The 23320-nt window shown below is 42.2% G+C and overlaps 1 protein-coding gene across 4 annotated transcripts in view; it reads left to right on the forward strand.

The window, feature by feature from the left end:
- RIC1 (RIC1 homolog, RAB6A GEF complex partner 1) overlaps positions 1–23320 on the forward strand; it is a 115034-nt gene that overhangs the window by 85224 nt on the left and 6490 nt on the right. For 3 of the 4 annotated variants that reach the window (XM_049896773.1, XM_049896774.1, XM_049896776.1), the window contains 11 exons: positions 29–118; positions 956–1116; positions 2042–2180; positions 5350–5466; positions 5893–6621; positions 8430–8588; positions 8677–8813; positions 10578–10864; positions 21708–21899; positions 22425–22602; positions 22749–22937. In XM_049896773.1, coding sequence (XP_049752730.1) covers positions 29–118; positions 956–1116; positions 2042–2180; positions 5350–5466; positions 5893–6621; positions 8430–8588; positions 8677–8813; positions 10578–10864; positions 21708–21899; positions 22425–22602; positions 22749–22937 — 2378 coding nt within the window. The remainder of the gene's footprint in view (positions 1–28; positions 119–955; positions 1117–2041; positions 2181–5349; positions 5467–5892; positions 6622–8429; positions 8589–8676; positions 8814–10577; positions 10865–21707; positions 21900–22424; positions 22603–22748; positions 22938–23320) is intronic. The other variant, XM_049896775.1, reaches the window with a different exon arrangement.

Below are 23320 nucleotides of genomic sequence, written 5' to 3' on the forward strand. Positions count from 1 at the left end.
AAGGTCATTTTCTTTTTATTCTTTTAAGGAACAAAATATGATTGTGACAGGCGGCTTAGCCTGGTGGAATGATTTTATCGTCCTTGCATGTTACAACATAAGTGACCATCAAGAAGAGGTAAAAAAAAATTTTTTTCTCCAATACGACACATTTTCACATTTTAAAGATATTAAGCACTATTTGGTTTTAGATGAAAATAATCTATTGAAAACTGAAAACATTTTTTTAAACCAAGAATTTGGTGATTTCTAGCTAAAGGGATTTTCATTTCAGCTTACCACTGGTTTTTTTTTTTTTAACTTACGTATTTAAAAAAAATTTTTTTAAGTGATAATTAAACCAAAAACCTGTTGCCGTTGAGTCAATTCCAACTCATGGCAACCGTATAGGACAGAGTAGAACTACCCCATAGGGTTTCCAAGGAGTACCTGGTAGATTTGAACTGCTGACCTTTTGGTTGGCAGCTATAGCTCTTAACCACTGCACCACCAGGGTTTCCAAGTGATAATTAGAACTTCTCAAATAACTTTTTCTTTAAATATTTTAGCTGTTAGACAATCTCTATAAAAATTGAACAATTTAAAAAAAAAGAACTTAAATAGAAGAGTTCATGATATAAGGATGGCTGTTTTTTTTTTTTGTTCTTAGAGTTAGATTTCTTAGTTTATTGATTTTTGTGTTTCTGTTTTGAGAAACTGCTGGTCTCCTTATTTCAGGTCTAAGAGGAATGTTTCCTAATAGTGCAGTCCACAGTTTTGACCTTTTTGTCTTTTGGTTATTTGTAGAATGAGCCTAGCCTGCCAAAATACTACCAATTGTTACTAAAGCTCAGATGGGTCTTTTAATTCCTCTTGAAAAAAGTCAGTTGATTACAAGCAGCATGTAGAAAGTATTTTTATTCATCCATGGTAGTCTTTTTGTTTTTACAGTCTTCTTTCTTTTTGTTTTCTTCAGCTCAGAGTATACTTGCGAACATCTAATCTGGACAATGCATTTGCACATGTCACCAAAGCACAAGCAGAAACATTACTGCTGAGTGTCTTCCGGGACATGGTGATAGTATTCCGAGCAGACTGCTTAATATGCCTTTACAGTATTGAAAGAAAATCTGATGGGTGAGTGTAGCAGGCGACAGTCACTGTCGGCCTGTTTACCATGTTTCCACTGCCATTTCCTTTTCTCACAACAGTTATTCTACCTCTGTGGGTGGTTTCCTTTGTCACAGGAGCTGAAAGGCAAGGAGTTTTAATCAGTGACAGTAATAGAGTGGTCATTTTTTAGCTGCAAAAAAATAGAAATAGCCTACAGTAACTTCTTCCGCTTATCTTCTTGAACTTGTTTGGGAAAAAAATCTAGATAGGGTTGAGGTAAGCCCTTAGATACTAATTTTTTTTTTTTTTCCACAACCTTGAAAATAAGTCCTTCTGTCACCATGCTACAGACACTTGGGGGACTGTTAAGGAGTTCCACAGCTTTAAGGCCTTAGGAAGCATGTCATCAGCACACACACTCACTCTTTGAGACTGATGGCTGTAGTCAGGGAAGAGCCCTGCGTTCTTCTGGGCCTTTGGCTGGCTTGCAGCATTTCGACCACAACTCTTGAGTTTTATTTTGTTCTCAGTTCTTTATTTATTTAACAGCCAATGAAGTATGTATTTGCTGAAGTAAAACAGTGGTTAAGGGAATAATGTAAAGGTAAAAATTAAGAAATCTTTCCAGCCTCAATGTTAAACCCCTTCCTTCCTTCCTTTCTCAACAGACTGGGTTTTTTTTTTTCCCCATTAAATACTTTTATTATAGCTTATTCCCTAGCTCCCCCGCCCCCCTTTTCATCTTGTTCCCTTTCTCCCTCATCCCCATACGTCCTCTCCCCCAGCCTTACCAGTCTGCTACTTGAAGGAATTTTGGGGGAGGAGAAGACAATAGAATGGCATTTGGGTTGTCTGTAAGTGTGAAACCTAGTAATGCTATTACTAAGAGAGAGAGAGACGCTTTGTTGGCACTGTTTTTGAGGTGTGCGGGTTTCTTTTGTTTTTGCAGTCCAAATACTACTGCCAGTATTCAAGTTCTTCAGGAGGTCTCCATGTCACGCTACATTCCTCACCCGTTCCTGGTAGTGTCTGTCACTCTGACATCAGTGAGCACGGAGAACGGAATCACCTTGAAAGTGCCACAGCAGGTACCATTCCATTATCAGAGCTCTTTGGAGTTTTTAATCTCAGTTTTTAGTGTTTTAAGCTGAAATCAAGAGCTATTTGTTTGTTCAGCAAATAAATATTAATGTCTAGTATATATACCTTGTAAAAAAAATGCCTGGTTATAGTGACAAACAAAACAGTCATGGATTCTGCTCAGACATTAAACATATAATTGCATACATAATTAATTCTAATTGTGATGTGTGCACCAAAAAGTAGCACAGGTTACTGTGAGAATGTATAACAAATATCTGGAGTAGTCTAGACAGAGGAGATTTCGGTACCATTTAAGTAGAAACCTGAAGAATGAGTAGAGGCTAAATGAAGAGGGGAATTCCAGGCAGAGGGAGCAGTGGGCCAAAGGCCCATAAATAAGAGAGCATTTGACACATTCAGACAATTGCATGCATTTCAGAGTGCTGGAATGAGAGTGTGAGAGAGGGAATGAGTCTTAGAGGCTGTATTGGTAAATTTAGACTTTTATTTTAAGAGCAGCATTTTAAACTGGATACTGTTAGATCTAAGCTTTATAAAGTTTACGCTAACTGTAAAGGGAAATGACATGGATTGGGCTAAAACTGGGTGTACGGAGAGCAGCTGGCAGGCTGTTGTAGTGATCAAGGTGAATGATGTTTGTGGCCTGAACATGGACAGTGAAAAGGAAGATGGAAAAAAGTAGAGTGAATATAGGATATAGGGGACTCCATGACTATGTAACTGGGGAGAGAGAGGATAACCCCATAGTTTCTGGGTAAGGTAACTGGGTGTATGGTGTCGCCACCATACCAGTGGTTTCCAAACTTCATGTCTACATGGAACCTATTTTTAAAGGAAAATTCTGTATAGATTTTATTTGTAAAATCAACCCTGTCTGTCTAGTCTATCTTTTACTTCCTGTTGAGGCACTTCTTTTGAACTCAGCATTCCATAAAATAGTTAGAAAACCAATACACCAGACTGTTCAGTTATGGGGAATTCACAACTTTGTAAGAGAGCCTTTTCCACTGCAGCCATACTTGTCACAAGCTATTATTATATGGATCTGTAATCTGATTTGTAACAGCCTATCCCAGTTGTCAAAAGGAGCCCTTGTGGCGCAGTAGTTAAAGCGATTGGCTGTTAACCAAAGGTCAGCGGTTTGAACCCACCAGCTGTTCCCTGGGAGAAAGATGTGGCAGTCTGCTTCTGTAAAGATTTACAGCCTTGGAAACCCTATGAGGCCGTTCTGCCCTGTCCTGAAGGGTTACTAGGAGTTGGAATCGACTCGGCAACAATGAGTTTTGGGGTTTGGCATCCCGGTTCTCTGCTTCCTCTTCCACATGATGAGCTCTAAACTGTTTGCAGACAGCTGTTATTCCTAAGCATCTCCTCCTCTGTGTCTTCTCATTTGTATGCTAAATATTCCCATCTCTCAACTATCTCTCATATGACATTAACCCACTTGGTCTCCCTTCTCTAGGTAAACTTGTAACTTGTTATTTTCACCTTTAAAATGTGGCTGCCATTTCCTCGGCAAACAGTTATTTCATGGGAACCAGACAATCCTAGTTGATAAGGGAAAGTTCTGTTTTACAGAAGGATTCTAGCTAATGTGGAAGGAATGTGAGGATTAGTGGATTACCATTTTGTAGCCCCTGAGGAAATAACTGATGGAGGCCGTGGTCATCATCAGATGAAACCATTAGATGACGGGCTCAGGCTGTCATTCCTAAACCCATAGATCCATCACTGAAAGCAGGAAAACCAGTGTATGTGCTTCCTAAAGTGATGAAACGGGAACCTTACGTGAAGAATTCTTGCCAAAAGCATTGAACCTGGATTGACTCTGGCTTCTAGAGTCATCTTCCATTCACAGGAAACACAGGGATAGAAGTCCTGTCTAATTGACAGCACAAGGAAGCAGAATGTGGGACCTGCTATAGGACAGCCACATCAAGTCAGTGACACAGAGGGAAGAATGAGGGGAGACCCTTATAGATTAAATGAGACATAGGAGCCAGAACAGCCAAATTTACAGTGGGTACTTTTTTTAACCTCTTTTGGATCCGGATTCAAACCAGCTATAAAAATGCACTGCTGAAACAATTGGGGATATTTAAATATTGGCTGAGAGATGGCACCAAGGAGTAATTGTAAATTTCATTAGATGCGGTACATTATGATACCAATGATAACCTTAACTCCTCTAGCACCTTACCTAGATTCCACACCTTGAAATCATCCTTGATTCCACTCTTTTCTACCCTTCATGTCTAGGATATCAGTAAGTTCTTTTTTTTTTTTTTTTAATCAAAATCTTCCACTTTGCAGGCAACCTAATATCTGGGCTTCACTTTAAAACAGTGCTTCTCAAACTTTAATATGCATAATTGTTTAAGCTGGGTGACAGTTCAGTGGAAAATCATCATACTAGGCTCTCTACTTTGTTACTTACTAGGCTCTCTACTTTGTTACTTGATGGAAATTTTCCATAATAAAAAGACTTATTTCTTTCATTTCTGTAGTACTGCAACAGACTGGATGATTGCCTCTCCCCAGTTATCCGTCCTGAATAACTCGGGTTTTTTTTTTTAATAACTCTCTTATTCCAGAACCAGATGTGGTGGCTTACTCCCTCTGCTTCTCTTCCCTTGCCTTCTAGGCCCTCCTTGAATGTCTGATACGCTCCAGCTTTGTTCTCACACCATCCCTAGAGTAACCCGATTATTGTCACTTTCCCTATAGGAGTGCTCTGTCCCATCCCCAGGTCTTCCTGCACACCGCTTTCTTCACATAGAGCACAGCCCTTTCCCTTCCACCCATCTCTGGCTTGCTCATCCTTCGAGTCCCACCTCACCCATTAAGCCTTGTCTAGCTGGGCCAGCTTTCAGCCAGCTCTCACTTGTTTGAACTTCTGAAGTCTCCAGTGTAATTCACCTCTGCCCTCAGTTTTATATTCGCTTGCATTGTTCTTTAATTGCATCATGTGTTAAGCTTTGTTCCACCCTGAACGGAAAGCTCCTTGTATTCCCACAGAGCCTCATGGAATACAATGTACAATGTATACCCTCAATATTGTTGGTTGTTGAACCTGTAAACCTTATGGACTGAGTGGTAAATGCTGGCAACTTCGCTATAAATGAGGATAAATGGGATTTCCCTTTCCCCCAGGCTCGGGATGCAGAGAGCATTATGCTCAATCTGGCAGGACAGCTCATCATGATGCAGAGGGACAGGTCTGGCCCCCAAATCCGGGAGAAGGAGAGCAACCCCAACCAGAGGAAACTTGTGAGTCGGTGTAGACCATGTACAGTACTGGGGAGGTAGGGGATCACGACGAAGCAGTAGAAGAATTTGAGAGTGTTGTATTTTGTGATTTGGAGACTGAGAAAGTAGACAAAATTAGTCTTAAGTCTCTGGCTGTGACAGTAAGTATTTGCAAAGGGTAAAGGATAAGGGCCCAATTGTAGTAAGATGCTCCTTACTCCAGATAGCACTGCCTAAGCATCAGTATTTGCTAATTCTACTGGGAAAATAAGGATGGAGTGGTGGAATTAGTTACTTTTTCTCTGTTTATAAGATTTAATATGTATTTGAAAGGCAGGGTGCTGTGATTGCCCCTAATTCTACCTCGATCCCCCTGCTTTCCCTGCAAAGCTGCCGTGCTGTCATTCTGAAACTCTCAGTGACCTGGCTCTTGTCTCTATGCTCCAGCTGCCCTTCTGCCCCCCTGTTGTCCTGGCCCAGTCTGTGGAGAACGTCTGGACCACCTGCCGAGCAAATAAGCAAAAGCGCCACCTCCTGGAGGCCCTGTGGCTGAGCTGCGGTGGCGCAGGCATGAAGGTCTGGCTTCCGCTCTTCCCTCGGGACCATCGCAAGCCCCATTCCTTCCTGTCCCAGCGGATCATGCTGCCCTTCCACATCAACATTTACCCCCTGGCTGTCCTGTTTGAAGACGCATTGGTCCTCGGTGCTGTCAACGACACTTTGCTCTACGACTCTCTGTGCGCTCGGAGCAGTGCTCGGGAGCAGCTGGAGGGGCTGTTCCCCTTCTGTGTCGTGGAGAGAACCTCGCAGATCTACCTCCACCACATTCTGCGCCAGCTGCTGGTCAGGAACCTCGGGGAGCAGGCCCTGCTGCTGGCCCAGTCGTGCGCCGCGCTCCCTTACTTCCCGCACGTGCTGGAGCTCATGCTGCATGAAGTGCTGGAAGAAGAAGCTACCTCACGGGAGCCCATTCCCGACCCTCTGCTGCCCACGGTGGCCAAGTTCATCACCGAGTTCCCCCTCTTCCTGCAGACGGTCGTTCACTGTGCCAGGAAGACTGAGTATGCCCTGTGGAACTACCTTTTTGCAGCCGTTGGAAATCCTAAGGACTTGTTTGAGGAATGTTTGATGGCTCAGGATTTGGACACAGCTGCCTCTTATCTTATTATCTTACAGGTAACAGTTGTCTTCTTGGAGAAGGGTGAGAATTAATGAGCTTGAACTGAAAGTGTCCTATGTCGGCCCTGGGTTGAGTTTATGGAGCTTTCTGCTCAGTGTGCAGCACTTGCCTTCCTTTCGAAGACCTCAGTCTTGTCCAGTGTTGGTAGAGGATTCCTTTGAATGTCACCAAGTAACACTGCGGGGCTTTTGTCCTGTTTCTCCCTTGATAGACCTAAAACAGATGAATGAGTTCCAGGCCGGAAGAAGGGCATTACTTTGCGTATTAATGGGTCTGTCTGAGCTCCCCCCAGTACTGGATGTGTTTTGGTGTAGTATGGAATTGCTGGGGCCGGGGGGACCCTGATGAGAGCAGGGGTCCTCAGCAAGAGAAGGTTTAGGTGGCCACAGGGGTGACCCTCATTAGCATGTTTTCCCTCAAAATAATGATTCTTTCCGATGCCTGAAAATTTGTTTCATTATATATTTGACAAAAGGGCGTGATCATTTGCTGCTTCTGTATCAGTCTAACACAGATTTGACAGGCTACCCTTAATGGTTCTTTTACATTAATGCAGAGTTGTCTGCGGTGATATCGGAAGCTAGTCATAAACCTGATTCACTGCACAGCTTGAAACTGCCTGAAGCAAATTCCTGTCAGCCTCTTTGCTTCAGGAGAACTGATTGAAACCAGAGGAGATACTCAGCCAGAAGCTGGATGGTGGGAAGATTCTGTGATTTCTTTGGCTGGCTTTAAAGAAAAGCCATGAGAATTATAAAAATAGAATTAAAATAAATTCAGCTGCAGTATTGTAGGGTCCTTCCTACACTTTCAGTCATCTCCTTTCCAATGGAAGCTTTTTCTCTAGCACATTTACTAAGTCACTATGGACTATCTAGGGGCGGATTATCCAATAAGCAGGTAAGCATGGGCTTAACTTGTACTTACTTACTAATCTATAGTGAACAATCTCACATGGGTTTCACAGGCAAACCCGTGCTTACCGTGCTTATTAGGTCATCTGTCCCAGTCAGGGATTGTCAATTTGAAAAGAAGCTTGGATTCTGTAGCAAGGTGCTGTAGGGTTGGGAGAGAGACAGATGCCGGCCACACCTGGAAGCAGAATCTTTGATGTGAAAAAGATACGAAATTGTTCACAACAGATGATCTGGTAAGCAAGGTAAGCACAATGTTTACCTTGCTTATTGGATAATCCGCCCCAGGAACTCTTCAGGTAATAGATACAATTAAACTTAACCTACGGGGCACCTCCCGTGAAGCACAGCACAGGCAGGAAGGCTGGATTTGTGAAGGAATTACTGCTGATGCTGAATGTACAGCAGTTCCCCCCTAGGGCAGAAGGCGCGTATCTTCTGGTCACACCCTCAGGAAACTCTGTCCCAAGAGACAGAACGTCAGCTTCTGGAGTCAGACCAGCCCAGATTTACAGTGTTACTTTTCTGCTGACCTTCAACAAGTTACTTACCTTTGGTTTCTTCGTGTGAATAATATACCTGTTGTACAGCTGTTGTGAGAATTAAATGAAATGATGTGTGTAAGGCACTTGACACAGTGTGTGGTACGTAGTGGGAGCCCTCTAGCTCATACATAGTCTGTATTACACCCACAGAGCACCTCCCTCCTCTCCCTTGCATGGTGCTGTTTTCATGTTTCTTTTAATCGTACTGCTGATCTTAACTAACTCCTACAGTGTTGTAGCTGCTGATTCCTTCTCTAGGGCACAGGAGAGAGAAAGAATTGCTTATTTCGTCCCAGATCACATGCAGTCTAAAAGGAATGCCGTCTTCTTTGGTTGTTTTTGTAGAATATGGAAGTCCCAGCCGTGAGTAGGCAACATGCCACCCTACTGTTCAACACGGCACTGGAACAAGGCAAGTGGGACCTCTGCCGACACATGATTCGGTTTCTTAAAGCCATTGGCTCTGGAGAATCAGAGACCCCTCCATCCACACCCACAGTTCAGGTGGGTTGCACAACTGTCCAGCTTCTCTGGGCCATATGCCTACATGGCATCGGTGTTTAACTGCACCACATGTTGTATGTCATCACAGGAACCCAGTTCAAGTGGTGGATTTGAGTTCTTCAGGAATCGAAGCATCAGTTTATCCCAGTCAGCTGAGAATGTTCCTGCAAGTAAATTCAGCTTACAGAAAACACTAAGCATGCCAACTGGTCCTTCTGGTAAAAGGTAAAAGAAGAAAACTGCATTGCTGCTCTTAGGGCACTCTGAGACACGTGTTTATAAAGCCAGCTCTCATGGAAACAACTGTTTGATCCGGTTGCAATTCCTTTTTCCCTTTTCCAAAGTTCACTTCTATCCTCTGTGTAGACTTTTGCCCCAGACACTAGAATATGGCTTGGTATATCCTGTTTTCACAACAGTTAACTTTAAATTACTTCTTATAGTAGGATCAGAATAAAAAGAAAGATCAGGAACCTGCAGTTAATCCACGAGGCACAGTAGTTTTACCCTTCTTCCCAACTCTGCCTCTTGACATGAAACAACTTTCACACTCATGCTTGACTGTCCTGTGACTCTCTTGATTGGAGGAGTCATTATGTGGTGGGAGAGCCGAGAGGAGGAAGTGTATCCTGGAGACCTATAGCACCCGTAGATTGGGTTCTGTTCCCTAAGGGGTGACTGAACTCAAGCTCAGTATTACAAAATTGTTAAGACTTTCTTCTGGTCTGTGAGCTCCTTGTATTCCTGCCTTTGTTGTTACATGTTCTTGACCCTTATTTTTTTGCTCCCCAGTCCTTTTTTTTTTTTTTTTGGAGCCATGGTGGCACAGTGTTTAAGCGCTGCGGCTCATAACCAAAAGGTCGGCTGTTCAAATCCACCGACCGTTCCTTGGAAACCCAGTGGGGCAGTTCTGCTGTGTTCCGTAGGGTCGCTATGAGTCGGAATCGACTCGACAGCAACAGGTTTTGGCTTACTTCTTTTTTTACTATTCTGTTTGTATTCTCACTACAGTACCTGGCACACAGCAAGAGCTTGTTCGACATTTTTTATTGTGATACTTCACTGCTTTCTCTGTCACTGGCCATTGCCCCTCCTCCAGCACTATCACCACCACCATCACTCCCCCAAAACACACACACAAACACACACACACGATCATGAGCCATATGCAAGTCAGATGCAACCATGGAAGGCTGTGAACAACTGCCAGGTAAACAGTAGCACCTCAGCCTCCCCCGAGCTGAAATACTGGCCGATACGTACCGAACTCTCACTCTGCAGGCACTGCTCTAAGCATTTGCATATATGAGCTCATTTAATCCTCTCACATATATGAGCTCATTTAATCCTCTCACAGCCGTCTGAGGCAGGCACATTGAGCAGGTAAAGAAACAGGCGCAGAAACACAAAGGTGTGGATGAGGCAGTTCTGCTCCAGAGAGAGGCTCTACCACTGGCCTCTCCTGCCCCCGCCCAAAGGCACATGCTATGCCGTCACACCACACCAGCTCCTCTGAGGAAGGAACCATAAACTATGATTAGTCAAGCCATTGGTTTTTAAAAATCGGCTTTATTTTCATGGATCTCCACCATAACTCACATTGAGAGATTTCATTTCACTTAGCTTCTCTGCCTTTAGCGTCTTTGATCTGATCTCCTTCCCACTTTTGAAATACAACATTTATTTGCTCCTTTTTTTCCTTCAGCCAGTCACCACCCTCTTCACAGGCCTAGCATCTTTGTCCTCTCTTTTTCCCTGCTCCACACACTCATTCTACACATGGGCTTTGAGAGCAGACTGCTGTGCTCCAGGCAGTGTTCCTCAGGGTGTGGGTTGCACAAGGGGAGGAGCCCTGGTCCTTGCCTTTCTCCTCAGTCAGTTAGGTCTTGATCTCTCGCCTCCTTGCCAGCTTTTGCAGTGCTGCTGTATAACCATTGTGAAGCTCTGCAGGCAGGAGTGCCCTGCAGCTTTTCTGTGCCCCCGCTATAGGTGGAGCAGAGACAGCGACTGTGCTGAGAACATGTACATTGACGTGATGCTCTGGAGACATGCGCGGCGCCTCCTGGAAGAAGTGCGGCTCAAGGACCTTGGCTGCTTTGCCGCCCAGCTGGGCTTTGAGCTGATTAGTTGGCTGTGCAAGGAACGGACCCGGGCGGCCCGGGTGGACAACTTCGTGATAGCCCTGAAGAGACTCCACAAAGATTTCTTGTGGCCACTGCCCATCATCCCCGCCTCTTCCATCAGCTCTCCCTTCAAGAACGGAAAGTACCGACCAGGTAACGGAGAATCCATGTTGGTTGTACAAGAATTGTGTTCTACTCCATTTAAACATTTTGCTCTTAGTTGATATTCAAAAGAAAGTCTTTTCATTCCAAACTCAGGAGAGAATAAAAGCCAGCTTTTTGTACATCAGCTGGAACATCCACCGTTTGACGAAGGATGTAAAATGAAGTAGAACCTATGTCTCTAAGTCTTGTGACCTTGAAGTCTAACTCATAAACCCAACCACTCTTATCTCAAATTATCAACTAATTGTGAACTGGCTGCCACACTTACGTTAGTGAGGAAAAGAATCTTGGAACCAGTTAGTTAGCTATAGATCTCAAAATAAGCTCGATTGTGACTTATTTACCGAAAGGACTCATTCCAAGGGAGTAGTAAGAATGCATCTTTATGAGCTTAGGCCGTCTTCTAAGCTAGCAGAGGACAATGTCAAGCTGCATGTTTTGTTGAAAGAAAAATTAAGTTTTGTAATTCAAGTCTTTTTCAGAAGAGTGCATTTTTTTTTATTGTGCTTTAAGTGAAAGTTTACAAATCAAATCAGACTCTCATATAAAAATTGATATATACCTTGCTATATATCTCTATTTTTTTTTTTATATATCTCTAGTTGTTCTCCCCCTAATGAGACAGGACGCTCCTTCCCTCCACACTCTCTCTTCATGTCCACTCGGCCACCTTCTGACCCCCTCCACCCTCTTATCTTCCCTCCAGACAGAAGATACCCATACAGTCTCATGTGTCTCCTTGATCCAAGAAGCTCACTCTTCAACAGTATCACTTTCTATCCCATAGTCCAGTACAGGCCCTGTCTGAACAGTTGGCCTCGGGAATGGTTTTTGTCTTGGGCCAACAGAAATTCTGGGGACCGTGACCCCCAGGGTCCTTCCAGTCTCAGACCATCAAGTCTGGTCTTTTTACAAGAATTTGGGGTCTGCATCCCACTGCTCTCCTGCTCCCTCAGGGGTTCTCTGTTGTGTTCCCTGTCAGGGCAGTTATCGGTTGTAGCCAGGAACCATCTAGTTCTTATGGACTCAGGCTAATGTTGTCTCTGGTTTATGTGGCCTTTTCTGTCTCCTGGGCTCATAATTACCTTGGGTCTTCCGTGTACTTCATTCTCCTTTACCCCAGGTGGGTTGAGACCAATCGATGCATCTTAGATGACCACTTGCTAGTGTTTAAGACCCCAGACGCCAGTCTCCAAAGTGGGATGCAGAATGTTTTCTTAATAGATTTTATTATGCCAATTGACTTAGATGTCCCCTGAAACCATGGTCCCCAAACCCCTGCCCCTGCTACCCTGGCCTTCAAAGCGTTCGGTTTATTCAGGAAACTTCTTTACTTCTGGTTTAGTCCAGTTGTGCTGACCTCTGCTGTATTGTGTGTTGTCTTCCCCTTCACCTAAAATACTTCTTATCTACTATCTAATTAGTCAAAACCCCCTTCCCTCTGTGCCTCCCCACTCTCATAACCATCAAAGAATATTTTCTTCTCTGTTTAAACTATTTCTTGAGTTGTTATACTACTGGTCTCATACAATATTTGTCCTTTTGCAACTGACTAATTTCACTCAGCATAATGCCTTCCAGATTCCTCCATGTTATGAATTGTTTCACAGATTCATCATTGTTCTTTATTGATGCATAGTATTCCATTGTGTGAATATACCACAATTTATCTGTTCATCTGTTGATGGGCACCTTGGTTGCTTCCATCTTTTTGCTATTGTAATGGGTGTGCATAAACCTGTTCACGTAAAGGCTCTTATTTCTCTAGGATTTATTCCAAGGAGTAGGATTGCTGGATCATATGGTAGTTCTATTTCTAGTTTTTTAAAGAAGCACTAAATCGATTTCCAAAGTGGTTGTACCATTTTACATCCCACCAGCACTGCATAAGTGTTCCAGTCTCTCCATAATCTCTCCAACATTTATTATTTCGTGTTTTCTGGATTAATGCCAGCCTTGTTGGCGTGAGATGGAATCTCATTGTAGTTTTGATTTGCATTTCTCTAATGGCTAATGATCGTGAGCATTTCCTCATGTATCTGTTAGCTACCTGAATGTCATCTTTAGTGAAGTGCCTGTTCATATCCTTCACCTGTTTTTTAATTGGGTTATTTGTCTTTTTGTAGTTGAGCTTTTGCACTATCACATAGATTTTAGAGATCAGACGCTGATCGGAAATGTCATAGCTAAAAACTTTCCCAGTCTGTAGGTGATGTTTTTACTCTTTTGGCAAAGTCTTTGGGTGGGCGTAGGTGTTTGATTTTTAGGAGCTCCCACTTATCTAGTTTCTCTTCTGCATTGTTAGTAATGTTTTGTATACTGTTTATGCCATGTATTAGGGCTCCTAGCATTGTCCCTATTTTTTGTTTCATGATCTTTATCATCTTAAATTTTATATTTAGGTCTTCGATCCATTTTGAATTAGTTTTTGTGTGTGATGTGAGGTATGGGTCTTACTTCATTTTTTTGCAGATGGATATCCAGTTATGCCAGCACTGTTTGTTAAACAGACTGCCTTTTCCCGGTTTAACTGACTTTGGGCCTTTGTCAAATATCAGCTGCTCATATGTGGATGGATTTATGTCTGGATTCTCAATTCTATTCCATTGGTCTATGTATCTGTTGTTGTACCAGTACCAGGCTGTTTTGACTACTGTGGTGGTATAATAGGTTCTAAAATCAGGTAGAGTAAGGCCTCCCACTTTGTTCTTCTTTTCCAGTGATGCTTTACTTATCTGGGGCCTCTTTCCCTGCCATATGAAGTTGGTGATTTGTTTCTCCATCTCATTAAAAAATGTTGTTGTAATTTGGATCAGAATTGGATTTTATCTATAGATCGCTTTTGGTAGAATAGACATTTTTACAATGTTACGCTTCCTATCCATGAGCACCACCACCAACCGCTAGGACCACAGATGAAGAAATAGAAGATTTTTATCAGCTGCTGCAGTCTGAAATTGATCGAACATGCAATCAAGATGCATTGATAATTACTGGTGATTGGAATGCGAAAGTTGAAACCTAAGAAAAAGGATTAGTAGTTGGAAAATATGGCCTTGCTGATAGAAACAATGCCAGAGGTTGAATGATAGAATTTTGCAAGACCAATGACTTCTTCATTGCAAATACCTTTTTTCACCAACATAAACGGCGAATATACACATGGACCTCGCCTGATGTAACACACAGAAATCAAATTGACTACATCTTTGAAAAGAGATGATGGAAAAGCTCTATATCGTCAGTCAGAACAAGGCCAGGGGCCGACTGTGGAACAGACCATCCATTACTCATATGCAAGTTCAAGCTGAAACTGAAGAAAATCAGAGCAAGTCCACGAGAGCCAAAATATGACCTTGAGTATATCCCACCTGAATTTAGAGACCATCTGAAGAATAGATTTGACACATTGAACACTAGAGACCGAAGACCAGATGAGCTATGGAAGGACATCATCATACATGAAGAAAGCAAGAGGTCATTGAAAAGACAGGAAAGAAGGAAAAGACCAAGATGGATGTCAGAGGAAACTCTGAAACTTGCTTTCGAATGTCGAACACCTAAAGCAAAAGGAAGAATTTGATGAAATAAGAGAACTGAACAGAAGATTTCTAAGGGCATCTCGAGAAGATAAAGTATTATAATGACATGCAAAGAGCTGAAGATGGAAAACCAAAAGGGAAGAACACGCTCAGTGTTTCTTAAACTGAAAGAACTGAAGAAAAAATTCAAGCCTCGAGTTGCAATAGTGAAGGATTCTATGAGGAAAATACTAAATGACACAGGAAGCATCAAAAGAAGATGGAAGGAATGCACAGAGTCATTATACCAAAAAGAATTAGTCGATGCTCAACCATTTCAAGAGGTGGCATATGATCAGGAACCAGTGGTACTGAAGGAAGAAGTCCAAGCTGCTCTGAAGGCATTGGCAAAAAACAAGGCTCCAGGAATTGATGGGATATCAGTTGAGATATTTCAACAAACAGATGCAGCGCTGGAGGTGCTCACTCGTCTATGCCAAGAAATAATGGAAGACAGCTTCCTGGCCAACTGACTGGAAGTGATCCATATTTATGCCTATTCCCAAGAAAGGTGATCCAACCGAATATGGAAATTACAGAACAATATCATTAATATCACATGCAAGCAAAATTTTGCTGAAGATCATTCAAAAGCGGCTGCAGCAGTACGTCGACAATGAACTGCCAGAAATCCAGGCCGGTTTCAGAAGAGGAAGTGGAACCAGGGATACCATTGTTGACGTCAGATGGATCCTGGCTGAAAGCAGAGAATACCAGAAGGATGTTTACCTGTGTTTTATTGACTATCCAAAGGCATTCGACTGTGTGGATCATAACAAACTATGGATAACATTGCGAAGAATGGGAATTCCAGAACACGTAATTGTGCTCATGAGGAACCTTTACATAGATCAAGCGGCGGTTGTTCGGACAGAACAAGGGGATACTGATTGGTTTAAAGTCAGGAAAGGTGTGCGTCAGGGTTGTATTCTTTCACCATACCTATTTAATCTGTATGCTGAGCAAACAATCCAAGAAGCTGGACTATATGAAGAAGAACGGGGCATCAGGATTGAAGGAAGACTCATTAATAACCTGCGTTATGCAGGTGACACGACCTTGCTTGCTGAAAGTGAAGAGGGCTTGAAGCACTTACTAATGAAGATCAAAGACCACAGCCCTCAGTATGGATTGCACCTCAACATAAAGAAAACAAAAATCCTTACAACTGGACCAATGAGCAACATCATGATAAATGGAGAAAAGATTGACGTTGTCAAAGATTTCATTTTCCTTGGATCCACAATCAGCAGCCATGGAAGCAGCAGTCAAGAAATCAAAAGACACATTGCATTGGGTAAATCTGCTGCAAAGGACCTCTTTAAAGTGTTGAAGAGCAAAGATGTCACCCTGAAGACTAAGGTGGGCCTGACCCAAGTCATGGTATTTTCAATCGCATCATATGCATGTGAAAGCTGGATAATGAATAAGGAAGACTGAAGAAGAATTGACACCTTTGAATTGTGATGTTGGCAAAGAGTATTGAATATACCATGGACTGTCAAAAGAACAAACAAGTCTGTCTTAGAAGAAGTACAGCCAGAATGCTCCTTAGAGGCAAGGATGGCGAGACTGCATCTTACATACTTTGGACATGTTGTCAGGAGGGATCAGTCCCTGGAGAACGACATCATGCTTGGCAGAGTGAGTACAGGGTCAGCAGAAAAGAGGAAGACCCTTAACAAGGTGGATTGACACAGTGGCTGCAACAATGAGCTCAAGCATAACAATTGTAAGGATAGCTCAGGATCAGGCAGTGTTTTGTTCTGTTGTAAACAGGGTTCCTATGAGTCAGAAGTGACTTGATGGCACCTAACAACAACCACATCCATGAGCAAGGTATGTTTTTCCACTTACCTAGGTCTTTTTTGGTTTCTTGCAGTAGTGTCTTGTAGTTTTCTTTGTATACGTCTTTTACATCTGTGGTAAGATTTATTCCTAAGTATTTTATTTTCTTGGGTGCTACTGCAGATGATATTAATTTGGTGATTTCCTCTTCGACATTCTTTTTGTTGGTGTAGAGGAATCCAACTGATTTTTGTATGTTTATCATGTATCCTGATACTCTGTATATAAGATCATGTTTTCTGTGTATAAGAACATGTCATCTGCAAATAGAGATACTTTTACTTCTTCCTTACCAATCTGGATGCCCTTTATTTCTTGATCTAGCCTAATTGCTCTGGCTAGGACCTCCAGCACAATGTTGAATAAGAGTGGTGATAAAGGGCATCCTTCTCTGGTTCCCAGGCTCAAGGGGAATGCTTTCAGGCTCTGTCCGTTTAGGATGATGTCGGCTGTTGGCTGTGTGTAAATGCCCTTTATTATGTTGAGGAATTTGCCTTTTATTCCTATTTTGCTGAGAGTTTTTTATCATGAATCGGTGTTGGACTTTGTCAAATGCCTTTTCTGCATCAATTGATAAGATCATATGGTTCTTATCTTTTATTTATATGATGGAGTGCATTAATTGTTTTTCTAATGTTGAACCATCCCTCCATACCTGGTATGAATCCTACTTGGTCTTGGCGAATTATTTTTTTGATACGTTGTTGAATTCTCTTGGCTAGAATTTTGTAGAGGATTTTTGCACCTAAGTTCATGAGGGATATAAGTCTGTAATTTTCTTTTTTTGTGGTGTCTACCTGATTTTGGTATCAGGGATATGGTGGCTTCATAGAATGAGTTTGGTAGTATTTCGTCCTTTTCTATGCTGTAAAATACCTTTATTAGTAGTGGTGTTAACTCTCCTCTCAAAGTTTGGTAGAACTCTGCAGTGAAGCTGTCAGGCCAGGGCTTTTTTTTGTTGGGAGTTTTTTGATGACCTTTTCAATCTATCCTTTTGTTAGGGTTTATTTAGTTTTTCTACCTCTGTTTATGTTAGTTTAGGTAGGTAGTGTGTTTCTAGGAATTCATCCATTTCTTGTAGGTTTTCAAATTTGTTACAGTACAATTTTTCATAGTAATCTGATAGGATTCTTTTAATTTCATGTGGGTCTGTTGTGATATCGCCCATCTAGTTTCTTATTCAGGTTATTTGCTTCCTCTCTTGTTTTTCTTTTGTTAGTTTAGCCAGTGGTTTATCAATTTTGTTAATTTTTTCAAAAAGCCAGCTTTCAGTCTTGTTAACTCTTTCAGTTGTTTTTCTGTTTTCTATTTCATTTAATTCTGCTCTAATTTTTAGTATTTCTTCTGGTGCCTGAGGGTTTCTTCTATTGCTCTCTTTCTGTTTGTTCAAGTTGCATGGGTAATTCTTTGATTTTGGCCCTTTCTCCTTTTTGTATTATATGCATTTATTGATATAATTTGACCTCAGCACTTTTGCTGTGTCCCAGAGGTTCGGATATGAAGTGTTTTCATTCTTATTGGATTCTATGAACTTCTTTATTCCATCCTTAGTGCATTCTGCAACCCAGTTGTTTTTCAGCAGGGTATTGTTCAGTTTCCAAGTGTTTGATTTCTTTTCACTGCTTTTTCTGTTATTGATGTTACTGATTTCTACTTTTATGGCCTTATGGTCAGAGAAGATGTTTTGTAATATTTTGATGTTTTGGATTCTGCTAAGTCTTGCTTTATGATCTAATATGTGGTCTATTCTAGAGAATGTTCCATGTACACTAGAAAAGAAAGTATACTTGGCTGCTGTTGGGTGGAGTGTTCTGTACATATCTATGAGGTCAAGTTGGTTGATTGTGGCATTTCGATCTTCTGTGTCTTTTTTGAGCTTCTTCCTGGATGCTTGTCCTTCACTGAAAGTGGTGTGTTGAAGTCTTCTACTATAATCGTGGAGCTATCTCACTTTTCAATGCTGATAGGGTTTATGTATCTTGCAGCCCTGTCACTGGGTGAATAAATATTTAATATGGTTATATCCTCCTGGTTTGTTGTCCCTTTAATCATTATATAGTGTCCTTCCTTGTCCTTTGTGGTAGATTTAACTTTAAAGTCTATTTTGTCAGAAATTAATACTGCCACTCCTGCTCTTTTTTGATTGTTGTTTGCTTGATGCATTTTTTTCCATCCTTTGAGTTTTAGTTTCTTTGTATCCCTAAGTCTAAGGTGTGTCTCTTACAGGTAGCATATAGACGGATCGTGTTTTTTTATCCATTCTGCCACTCTCTGTCTCTTTATTGGTGCATTTAGTCCATTTACATTCAGTGTATTTATGGATAGGGATGAGTTTAGTGCTGTCATTTTCATGTCTTTTTTTGTGTGTGTTGTTGACAGTTTCTTTTTCCTACTTCATTTTTTTGTGCTGAGTAGTTTATATATTGTCTTTTCCTCTTATTCATTGTTGTTGATTTTGTTTCTGCTGAGTCACTATTTTGTCTTGTATTCTTTTTCATGAGTAGGATTGTTAGTCTCCTTTGTGGTTACCTTAATATTTACCCCTATTTTTCTAGGTTTAAACCTAACTTTTATTTCTTTATATTGCCTTGTCTTCCCCTCCATATGAAAGATCTTTGACTACTTTTCTTAGTCCTACTTTATTGTTTTAATGTTGCCTTCTTTTACGTAATAACATTGCTATTTCCCTGTTTTGAGCGTTTTTTTGTCTTGATTTATTTTTGTGATTTCTCTATCTGGGTTGGCATCTGATTTCTCTGTCCAGTGTTCTAGTCTTGGGTTGATACCTGATATTATTGATTTTCTAACCAAAGAACTCCCTTTAGTATTTCTTATAGTTTTGGTTTGGTTTTTACGAATTCCCTAAACTTCTGTTTATCTGGAAATGTCCTAATTTCACCTTCATATTTGAGAGACAGTTTTGCTGGATATATGATTCTTGGCTGGCAATTTTTTTCCTTCAATTTCTTATATAAGTCATCCCATTGCCTTCTTGCCTTCATGGTTTCTGCCAAGTAGTCCAAGCTTATTCTTATTGACTCTCCTTCGTAGGTGACTTTTTGTTTTATCCCTAGCTGCTCTTAAAATTCTGTTTATCTTTGGTTTTGGCATGTTTGATTACAATATGTTTGGTGACTTTCTTTTAAGATCTGCCTTCTGTGGAGTTAAGTGAGCATCTTGGATAGATGTCTTCTCATCTTTCGTGACATCAGGGAAGTTTTCTGCCAACAAATCTTCAACAATTCTCTCTGTATTTTCTGTTATCCCTCCCAGTTCTCATACTCCAATCACTTGTAGGTTATTTCTCTTGATAGAGTCCCACGTGATTTTTAAGGTTTCTTCATTTTTTTAATTATTTGATTTGATTTTTCTTTAAATAAATTGGCGCCAAGTGCTTTATCTTCAGTCTCACCAATTCTGCCTTCCACTTGCTCAGTTTTGCTCCTCTGACTTTGTATGGAGTTGTTTAATTCTGTACTTTTATCGTTAATCTTCTGAATTTCTGATTGCTGTAGTCTATGGATTCTTGCAGCTTATTAAGTTTTTCATTATGTTTTTGAATAACCTTTTTAATTTCTTAGACTGCTTTATCTGTGTGTTCCTTGGCTTGTTCTGCATATTGCCGATTTCCTTCCTAATCTTGTTCCTGTCTTGAAGGGCTCTTTATATTAGTCTTTTGTATTTTGCATTAGGTAATGCCAGGAAGGCACCTTCAGCCAGAAGATCCTTTGATTCTTTGTTTTGAGAGCTTGTTGAAGTGATCATGGTCTGCTTCTTTATGTGATTTGATATTGACTTTTGTCTCTGAGCCATCTATAAGTTATTGTATTCGTTTGCTTACGGTAGCCTAGCTTCTTGCTTTGTTTTGTTTTGATTTGCCCAAATGGGTTGCTTGAGTGAGCTACCTTGTTTATTTTCACCTTTGACGCTCTGACTTCCTGTCACCAGATGGCTAGAGCTGTTATCAGTTATATCAGCCTAGGAGTCCATTCACTTTTGTTGTATGGATTCAGCTCAGGTGTCCAGGTAACTGGTCATCAAGTGTGTGCTACAGGCTCTGTCCTACAGTCCTAGAGTGGCAGGAGTGATTGGTGTAGGTACCAGTATCTAGTTGCAGCAGGGGGTCACGCTCTGAAAAAGGCAGGGGGCTGGCAACTGTCCTCTAAGTGTCTGAGGAAAGCACGTCCCTGTTCCCTTGAGCATACCGGTTGGTGGGTTCTCCATCGGACCATGGGCACCCAGTGCCTTTGGTTTTAAGGACTGGGAGGTACCAGTTATCCTTGGACCTTGTCATAGGTGGCTGGGTGACCTGAGTGGAGCCACCAGCCTTTAGGACCCTGATGTGGGTAGGTGAGGACCCTGTTTAATAGGCAAGGCAGTGTCAAGCATCAAATACCCACCTTTCCACCACACAGCTGAAACATTTGCAATCAGCCAACAAGGGCCTGATCTCCTGAAATAGGCCCACACAGGTACATGCAGAGGGGAAAGGTATTCAAAGTCCATGGACCGTTTATGCCTGGACAGGAGCCGCTTCTGTCCTGAGCTCCCCAAGTTAGTGAAGCTGGAAAATTTTCTTTTACCCCAATTGTGAATTTATTGCTTCTCTAAGGCCAGGAGAATGGCTCAGAGCACTCAGCAGAGCCTATCTCAGGCCCAGGGAAATTGACAGCCACTGAAGCCAGCTTGGGCACGGGGGGTGCAGTAAAATATACGCAAGTACTTAGCTCTTGCCGAGACTGCCATTCTTCTCTGGTTCTGGAGGTGTGAGTAGGCTGTGCGGCTGGCTTTCTCCCTGAAGAAACTGCGGCCGAATGCTACCACCAGCCTGCCACGGCTGCTCCCAGGAATGGTGCCTGAGGGATCCCGGTGATTATGGTCCAGTGACTCCGCTTCTGGACCATCTCTCCCTCCCCGTGCCACTCAGTTTGTTTTCTTTTCCATTGATGTTCACTGATGTCATAAATATAATTGTTTCATTAATTTTTTCGGGTCTTTGTTGTAAGAAGGATTGCCGGAAGCCTCTGGCTATTCTGCCGTCTTGGCCCTGCCTCCCACTAATTAATACTATTGATGAAAATATAAACAAAATCCTTTTAGTATGATACATGGAAAGTTCTTATCATCTTAAAAACCAAGGTCGATACTTAAGAGGTCAACAGAGTAAGGTTGCCTCATTCTAGTAAGACAGAAGATGATAGAAGGTAGCAGGCAGTATTTGGTCAGTCTGTTTTGTTGTCCTCACTCCTCCCTGGTTTATGGATGGATGATGCAGCTTTCAACTGTCAGTGCTTTGTGGGGAGAGGCTGAAAGAACTGAATTGGAAATGGCAATGCGTGCGTCTTGAATTTCTCTCCCCATTTTTTATGTTTTTGTTGTTTGATTTCGGACCTCCCTTGCAGTAGGAGAGCAGATATTAAAGCCCCAATCAGCTGGCCCTTTTTTAAACCCCGAGATGGATGCTGGCATCTCTAACATCCAACGAAGTCAGAGCTGGCTTGGCACCCTCGGTCCCACCCACCAGGAGATAGACTCAGCCTCGTCCCATGGAGCACAAACCCAAGACGCCTTCCTGTCTCCTCTGTTTAATAAAGGTAAGTGTCAGGAAAGCTTAGGTGCAGTCACACTTCTGAGATAGGACTTCACTCTTTCCTTTCACAGTGTGCCCTTGAGGATTAGTCTTCACTATCTGCTGGAGAAGCTGACAGTTACTAGAACAAGGCATACTTGCTTTGCCTATACTTTGATGGTCTGCAGGAACAGACGCCTTTCATTGACTGCCTTCTTCCTGTAGTGTTTCTTGTGGAAATACTTTATCACATGTCCCTGTAGTGAGAAAGGAAAGTATTCAAAAGCAAAGAGAAGCTATTGGCCCTTGCCTTAACCAGGGACAACAGTCATTCAGAAATACCATGTTGAAACTGATTCTTTCAAAAACCACATGGCTGGGATTGGATGTGTCAGAGGAGACACAAGGCAGCACCATGCAAAGCCCCTGCCACCCATCAAAAGGCGCCTACCTAATGTCTGCTTAGCGCTCATGTGATTTTTTTTTTTAGTAAAGGAAAGCATATTTTCTACATGGAACTGGTTTATAGCTTCTGACCGTTCCTCCTCAGGTGATGAATGCAGTATCGGTTCAGCCACAGACTTGACTGAGAGCAGCTCCATGGTGGATGGGGACTGGACAATGGTGGATGAGAATTTCTCCACGCTTAGTCTGACCCAGTCAGAGCTGGAGCACATCTCTATGGAACTGGCGAGTAAAGGGCCTCACAAGTCACAGGTCCAGCTTCGGTGAGTTTCTCGCTTTCTGAGAGCAGTGTGCTTCCTTGGGGTTCAGGCAGATGGCACAGGGCCCCTTTCCTGATAAGCACTGCCTTTCCTGTGTACACCTCTAGATCCTTCTTAGCGTGCATCACTTTGTTTCTGTTCTTCTGTAGGTATTTGCTGCACATCTTCATGGAGGCCGGGTGTCTGGACTGGTGCATTGTCATAGGCCTGATTCTCAGAGAACCCTCAGTCATCAGCCAGACTTTGGTTGTTATGCAGTCGTCAGAGGTGGATGGAGAGACGTTACAGAACATAAAGACAGGGCTGCATGCTGTGGACCGATGGGCCACCTCAGACTGGTGAGAGCTGCTTCCTGTTGCCCCTTCCCAGCTGTCTGGGACATCCTGCTCTTCAGTGGGACTCTTAGTTAGGGTTCACTTATTTGGGGATTTTATGTTGGCAGAAGTAAGAGTTTCTTATGTCATTTTGCAAGGCCACTCTCTTTAGTAACCCTTGTATGTCCATTGTAGAGCCCTGGTGGCACAGTGGTTAAGAGTTCGGCTGCTAACAAAAAGGTCAGCAGTTGGAATTCAGCAGCTGCTCCTTGGAAACCCTATGGAGCAGTTCTCTGACCTATGTGGTCGCTATGAGTCAGAAATGACTTGACAACAACGGGTTTTGGTTTTGTTTTTTGGGGGGTTTTTTTGGTATGTCCACTTAGAAAGGTAATGTCTACTTTGAG

The sequence above is a fragment of the Elephas maximus genome, chromosome 9 (genome assembly GCF_024166365.1).
Source record: "Elephas maximus indicus isolate mEleMax1 chromosome 9, mEleMax1 primary haplotype, whole genome shotgun sequence".
In the NCBI taxonomy this organism is placed as follows: domain Eukaryota; kingdom Metazoa; phylum Chordata; class Mammalia; order Proboscidea; family Elephantidae; genus Elephas; species Elephas maximus.